The sequence below is a fragment of the Cannabis sativa genome, chromosome 4, assembly GCF_029168945.1.
Source record: "Cannabis sativa cultivar Pink pepper isolate KNU-18-1 chromosome 4, ASM2916894v1, whole genome shotgun sequence".
Lineage (NCBI taxonomy): Eukaryota > Viridiplantae > Streptophyta > Magnoliopsida > Rosales > Cannabaceae > Cannabis > Cannabis sativa.
In genome coordinates this window covers 60,083,544-60,091,862 of record NC_083604.1, presented here as the reverse complement: position 1 = coordinate 60,091,862, position 8,319 = coordinate 60,083,544, and the positions used below count along the sequence as shown (strand labels likewise).

Sequence of the window (8,319 nt, the reverse complement as noted above, 5' to 3'; positions counted from 1 at the left end):
GTTCTGATGGTGGGTCCGATGGGGCCCGATGCCTATGTAAATTAGAAGGGAAAGAGAGAGAGGGGAAATTTAAAAAACTATGCATAAAAAATCCCAATATTTTATGCTTGAACTAATACATTTCAAAATTGAAAATATATGACCACTTTATCAAAAACTCAAGAATACCCCTCTCATAACAATACCCCAACTCTCTCTCTTCCTCTATCTCTCTCGGTTCTCTCTCAACTGAACCCTCACCAAATCAAAAACCCCCTCACCACCGCCTACAACGCCGACCAGTCACCACCGCCTACAACGCGGACCCCTCCCAAATCAAAATCGACCACTTCTCACCGCCTACTGCCTACACCACCGGCCCCATCAAAACCGAAATGGCAAAGGTAAGCTTCGACCCCTTTTTTTGTTATTGTTTTTTTTGGGTGATGTATGATTTGGAGTATTGATAGGTATTGATTTTAGGGTTATAATGTATAATGTATGTGTTTATGTGTACTCCGTGAGTTTTGTTAGATTTAGGGCTCGATTTAGGGTCAGATCTGCGATTTTGGGGAAATCAATTTTTGGGGAAGACAATGGCCTGATGGGACCCCGATGGGGTTCCGATGCATTGGTTCGATGCTTTCTCGGGTCTGTTGTTTTTCAAAAAATGGGTTGGGGTCCAATGGGCCTGATTTCTTGTGTTTTGATTTTAATATTTTTGAGAAGGTCCGATAGGCCCGATTATGGGTCCGATTTCTTTGTTTAATTTTAAATTTTTTATGTTGGGTCCGATTAGCCCGATTGTGTGTTTGATGGGGCCCGATTCTTTGTATAGTTTTAAATTTTTTATTTTGGGTTCGATGGACCCCGATTGTAGGCCCGATGGGCTTGATTCTTTGTATAGGTTTTATTTTTTTATGTGGTGTCCGATGGACCCAATTTTAGGCCCGATGGGCCAGATTCTTTGTATAAGTTTTAATTTTTTTATGTTGCGTCCGATGGACCCGATTGTAGGCCTGATGGAGCACTTTGTATAGGTTTTAATTTTTTTTTATGTTGGGTCCGATGGACCCGATTGTAGGCCCGATTCTTTATTATTATTAATTATTAATTATTGTTTTATTTTTATTATTTTATTAATTATCATTTTATTATTAATTATTAATTATTGTTTTATTTTTTTATTGATTTATTAATTATTATTAATTTACGGCATAAATACTTAAGTTTAACTCCCAATTGCAAATAAATACCTAAGTTTAATTTTTGGCGGTAATAATACCTAAGTTATATTTTTCGAACTCTGTAGGTACCTAACCGTTAAAATATTATGTCATTATCCACATGTCATTTTCTTATTGGTATATTTTAATTATTTTTTTAAAAAAATAAAAATTTAATGACTTGGACCGACCGACTAGGAATTGCCACGTGACAATTTACTTAACAATTAACAGTCAGGTACCTACAAAAGTTTCAGAATTATAACTTAGGTATTATTACCGCCAAAAATTAAACTTAGGTATTTATTTGCAACTGGAAGTTAAACTTAGGTATTTATGCCGCAAATTACTCTTGTTTTATTTTTTTTTATTGTTTTATTAATTATTGTTTTATTTTTTTTATTGATTTAATTCTTGGTTTTTTTTTTCAGAGACCTCCACATCTAATAATTCCAGTGTCAGAGCATTACACAGGTCGTGTCACATGGCGCGGCGGTAGTTATTACTACACGAAGATTAAGGCCAAATTTGAAGAATTCAAACTATGGGATAGGGTGAGGGAATCCCCTTTCAAACAGTTTTTTGAGAGAGAGCCTTTACAATTTTCAGGAGCATTGATTCATCAGTTGATGTTGCACAAAATCAAATCTGACAAGCTGGACGAGGTACATATTTATGTGGGAAGGAAAAGATGTAGATTTGGTAGGGTGGATTTTGGTCTGGTGACTGGGTTAAACTTGTTGCCCGGACCTACTGAGGAAGACATTGAAGAGAAAGGAAGTTCGGGCCGGTTGATTATAGAAAATTTTAACGGTAATCCTTCCATCAGCTTTGGCCAACTGCGCAGAGTTTTTGAGAGCTGCACAAAAGTTGATGATGTCTACAAGTTGGGGATGGCCTTGTTTGTTATGGGCGTCCTCACTGGTAAGGAGGAGAAGACTGTCGTTCCTCCTTTTGTCATAAGAATGGTTGACAACCTTCCATTCTTCTACGAGTACCCGTGGGGAAAGATTTCGCACACCAAGCTGATGGAAACTTGTAATAAAGACACTTAGATGTGAAGAATAAGATGATTAAGAAGATTGAAAAGGGAGTTACTCAAAAGGAGGAAAAATACTCATCTTACGGCTATAGTGCAGCATTACAGTATTGGGCATACGAGGCCATCGTGGAGCTAGGCAACGAGAATGCAGTGAAGAAGTCGCATCGCTTTTCGAGAATGGTGAACTGGGAGAGTAAGTCGAACACGACACTAGGGAAGGACGAAGTGATAAGATTATTTGCTAGAAATGTAAGTTTCTTACGCTTCATGTTAATTTCCATCTATTAATATATTCGTTTTACTTTTCAGTTGATAGTTTACTCTATGTTATGTCCCCGAGCGAATGAGATTGAGTATGTGAGTTACATCACTAGTGGTCAAGCACCTTTATTTGTTGACTTGGAGGAACTTGTGTTGGGTGAGGATGGGCAACCAAAACAGGATGCTTTGTGAAGCAAGGCCGAAAATGCCTCGACATTGGAAGAACGAGCGGATGCAGCCTGAATATTTAGAGACTCTACACCACCTCCACCGTCTCCACCACGTGCACCGTCTTCAGTACCAGATGAGTCTGGCGTTGCCCCATCTGCAGCGTCACATGATCCTCCTCATCGCCCGTCAACTTCTATTCCCAGCACCTTAGAGGCTTACGAACCAGTATACCCTGCCATTTTGGCAAGGTTGGAGACCGTGGAGAGGGGGCAGATTGCTTTGAAGGAAGGACAGACCGCTCTGATTCACAGTCACAACCACAGCCACAGCCACAACCAGAACAAGAGGCTCAGTCACCGGAAAATGAAATCATTCTCCCAAATGACTATAGACTGGATGATGATGATATGTTCTGTACACCTGAGAACACGAATATTATCACCATCGGGGATACTCAGGATTCTGAGGTACAGATTTTGGAGACAGCTCCAGAACTAGTGGAGAGCCGGAGGAAGAGAAAGTATCCTAGGTGGTTCGATGAGTACACTGAAATGAAGAAGAAGTCTAGGGCATCGAAGACACTTGTGAATGCAGACCCACTTAGAGTCGTTGATCGGAAGCTGCTCGCAAATTTTCACAGTTGGGTTCTCGGCCAGATTGGGAATAAGTACCCGAGAGAGTGCTTCTCCAATAGACACAAATCAGCTTAGTTCCTCAAACTACATACTCCGAAGACATGGCTTAGAGATGATGTAAGCTTTTAAGACTTTTTTACGTCTTTAGTTTTTAAAGACTTTATCTAACTTTTTTATTTAATCTCTGACATATTTAATTTTCATGTTTTAGCATTTGGATGCGGTATTTCATTTGATGAGGAGGCGACAACACTTTTATCTGAAGGTGTACCCAAATAGATGTGTCATCATGCCGTGTATTTTCCCATTAGGAGTTATTGGTCGGTGGCAAGCTGGGGGTGATGACCACACTAACTTTCAGTGGGATGACGACATATTGGATTTGATTCGAGGGGATAAAGGTCAATACTTGGACAGTTGGAAGAATAAGGAGAGAATATATATGGCCCACTTCTTCGATAGTGCAAGGCATTGGGTGACATTAGAGGTAGACCAAGATCATTGGTTGTTGAGCATATTTGACTCGAGCCTCAGATCGATTTCCTCGAATGAATTGAAGAGTCACTTGGCATTGTGGGAGAAGATACTCCCAACTTTGATGCTGCAGTCTGGCCTATTCGAGAGTCATGAAATGATTGTCATGCCTCAATTGACCTCCTCAGAGAGCCAGGTTAGAACTTTTACTTCAAAAGTCATCGACCGGAGCATTGTACGACAGACAAAATCAAGGTAACTTAATTACAATTGATTTTTTTTATTATTTAACTTGAATTTAATTTGCATAATTTTATTTATTTATTTTTTATTGTCTCATACAACGGTGATTGCAGGATGTATGTAATAAAGTACATCGAGCATAGTATGCTAGAGACTATGTTTGATAATGTGAACAATGACAATTTGAAGAAATTTAGAGAGCGGTAGTGTGTAGATTTGTTTTACTAGAATTTAGCATGAATAATTATGTTTTTTTAATTGGTATTTATTAAGATAACAATGTAACTAGTTTCTTTTATTGGTATGTTTATGTTCTTTTATTAGTTCATAACAATTTTAGGCTTTTCTTTCATGCAACAAATTATAATAATTATGTAAACACAAAATATCACAAATTCTAATGTTTAAAAAAGTCCAACATGAATTCAATAACAATACATAATCGTCCAAGACATAACAATACAAATAAACTAAAAATTGATTATTAACCTCGGTAGGTGCAAGTGCTTCTGTTGTGCCCCTTGACACCGCACTTGCCATAATTTCGTGGTATAATAACCCTTTCACCATTACAAGCAGTTCAGTTGTTCTTAATTCTTCCAACCTTTTTCTTCTTGGATCGCCCTACTGGTTGCTTCTCAACAGGCACTCCAACTGTCATGTTCTTTATGTTATCAGACAATTCACAATCATCCACGTCACCAACTGGCATAATTGTACCTTCATATGTGCTCCTCCAATATTTTGTTGTGTAATATGGCGAGCATAGTGCGTACATGATAATACTTCGCTGTTGAGCTGTAGCACATGCATGAGGACAATGGAACTTCATGCACTGGAACAAGCCGCAAGTGCAAGTCTGTTCCTGCAAGTCCACTACGCCACCGGTCTGAACTGTTCCTCTAGGGTGAACCTGAAACGTGTAAGGTCCACATGAGTCAACGTTCAAATACCGAGATTTTTCAAATTACAATGCCAATTCCTCCTCCATTTTTGGTGCTAAGGTCTTCGTCCACTTGTCAACTTTTTCTTTTCGTGTCGCAAACCTGCAACGCCCTGACTCTTAGGGACGCCACGTGTGTGCTTTTGTAAACTTATTATTACTAATCATTTAGTTTATGAAAAGTGTGGTTTAATTAAAACTTTTGATTAAATTTAAAATAAAACTTCTCTATGAAACACCACTAAAATATAGGGATCCCCTATTTATAAAATTTCTTTATAACAAGTTGCAAAATTGCTATTACAAAAATAAAGTTACTTTCACACATAAAAGAAAAGAGGTCGATCCTGCTTCCCAGAAGCCAAGACACCACGACTGATATGTACACTGCTGGGAGACTTTTGATTCATGGCCAAACATAGCTTTGTTTCTCTTACCTGCACCTTGAAGCACCCGTGAGTCACAATGGCTCAGCAAGAAAAGTTATTAGATCAAAAGCATTGTAAACACAAATATTCACATCTCAATATAACAAGTATATATATATATTTGTGACTGACATATCCATCAAGCATAACCATATAGTATAAGCATTTATACATTCCCACATACTATACATTATGAGAAAATCACAACACCTTACAGTCAACAACTTCATTGATACACTAAATGCATATCTAATCAATGCATAAGCACACATCCTCAGGGTTTCATAAAGTATTCTAATCTTACATCCCTATAAATACATATTCTCACATCCCGTGAGTCACTAAAACTCTGCAAGGAAAGTAACTAATTTCATAAGCAACATAACATTCATCCAGTCACACTATAATAATATATATTCAATTACAGCTCATTACATAATATCACGCTTAATCCATTTTGCAACATCGTAACCACACAATGCCGGTACTTCATAAAGTACCTTACCGCTCGTTAACCACGAGCTACATATGTCACTATCGTTGCCCAATACAGCAAACGATAAGTAAGAAACCTATCTGCGGTTTCAGGAGTAATTACTCATAACGGTAATGGCCGTTTAATTCTGAGAATAACCCGAATTCCCATAACCGGTGAACCTCAACTTTTGTTAGCTCGAAAATAGGTTTTACAACTTCTAAACAATCTATACCAAACACGAAAATTACCCTGAGCCCTAAAATTGGCCCTGAGGAAAACTGAAAAATTCCCCTTGCAGGCAAACCGGTCGACCGGTTCTGGTGCACCAGAACCAACCGGTCGACCTGTTCTGGCATACCAGAAAAATTCTGGGTTTTCCCCCTAACTCGAACCAGAACCAATAAAAACCTGCCCAACACTTCCAGAACAACATAATACATCAAATACAACATATCCAATTCATCAATTTACCATAACTCATCAATTGCTCAAAATTACATTCTCAAGTGAATTAAAACCTTTTCAAACTTCATCTAACCTAACCTAAACTGAACAACCTTTAATCTAAGCTAAAAGAATCTAAATAACCTTTAAAATCAACACTTAAAATAACCATAGACTCAATCTAACCACACAGCTCTGAATTTTCAAAGAAAAACACCAATACATTCTAAAACTTATGAAATTCAAAGATAAAGGTCTCAAAATCTTACCTCAAGACTTAGACAAGCTTCTACCCCTTGAATTTGATCCAAACAATTGAAGAATTAAGGAACCAAAATCCTTGGTTGCACCCTCTAGGATTCGGGCGAGAAGAAGAAATGGGGAAGGGGATGGTTTATTTGGTATTTTTCTAATTCTTATCATATATAAATACAAAATATATACTATTAATTTAAATTCATTTCAACCTTCATAAAAAGACAAATCCCTCACTCAAAAGACTATTATACCTCCTTATTACAACCTTTAGCTTAAAATAAATCCTAGGGGCAATTTAGTAATTTTTAACTAATCCACCAAACCGACATTCTAAAATTCTAAACTAGTCCAGTATAAAATCTAATTCAATTCATCTTTTATTGTTGCGATATTTCTAATCTCCCTGTCAAGTTCCACAATTGTTAGGCTCGAAAATATTTTATTCGAATTATTGTATCTACAATACCCACATATTCCAACATAACCTCCGTAATTAATAAATTATGCTTCATTTATTCATATTTCCCTAATCAACTCATAATTAGTTTAAGTAGAATTATAATCCTACTCTAATGCCTACTTAATCACATATTTAAAAAAATATGTCCAATTAAAATATCAGTATATTTTTCTGGGATATTACAACTATCCCCTCATTATAAAAATTTCGTCCTCGAAATTTATTCAAATAACTCGGGATACAACTTCTACAACTGCGACTTTAACTCTTAAATCGCCTTTCCAATCTTCCAGTTCATTCACAGTGCTATAACTAGTGATATAGTCTGTTTGAAATTTAATATTCTCGTAACTTTGTATATGGATCGCTTCTACCTCGTATTTCTGAAACTTTGAAGTATAGGTTGTAAACTCCAAATAAAACAGGGAGTATGGCTAGCTGATAAGCTACCCGACCTACCCTTTCCAAAAACTCAAATGGACAGATTAACCTGGGATTTAACTCCTCTTTCTAATCAATTTCTGATTTTTCCTTTCATTTGAACAGCCTGAAGAAAGATAAAATTCCCAACTTGGAATTTAATATATCTACGCTTGGATCAGCGTAGCTCTTCCATCCATTATATAAGCAATATACAAACTTGAATCTTTAAACTGCATCAGTATCACTTTAACAGTACTCTAATAACTGTTATTACATAATAACTCATGTAGAACCTTCCATTCAGTATCCTTATCGGACTGATACACCAATATGGTTTATATCATAAAATTTCATTCAAACAAAATCAAAAGTCATTTGTCAATCCGGTTCCAAACCTTTCCTCGTACTTCTAAAGTTCGGAGTCACTCTACCGGGCCATTTTATTTCTTCCCAATAAATTGAACTACAATGTAATATTAACAAGTTCTCCAATCACAATCTCAATCCTTGTTCTGGTTACATTTCCAGTAACCTTTGGTAAGATCTTTTCATTTTACAAACTTGTCCTAGACCTCTTTGGTTTAAAGTATTCACTACTAATTTACTTGCCAAAGTGGTAGAAAGTCACACCGTTAAAATTTCAATCAACTCTAACTGTCACCACTACCTTCTATCTAAATTCTTCCAAAAGAAATAGTATTTGAGGCTTTTCCGTTCCGTATAGACTTCACATTTTCACCATACAAATAATGTGCCCAACTTTCAGTGCAAAACAATCATTGCCAATTCAATATCATCACTGAAATACCATTACTCACACTTCTTCAATCGTTTAATAGCACATGCAATAACTC

General features: G+C 36.7%; 1 protein-coding gene across 1 annotated transcript; it reads left to right on the top strand.

Moving 5' to 3' along the window:
* The first annotated feature begins 374 nt into the window (after positions 1-374).
* LOC115713376 (uncharacterized) lies at positions 375-2,260 on the top strand. The gene is made up of 2 exons (XM_030641858.2): positions 375-383; positions 1,637-2,260. Exons 1-2 carry the CDS (start codon positions 375-377, stop codon positions 2,258-2,260), a joined length of 633 nt encoding a protein of 210 aa, XP_030497718.2.
* The last annotated feature ends 6,059 nt before the right edge of the window (positions 2,261-8,319 follow it).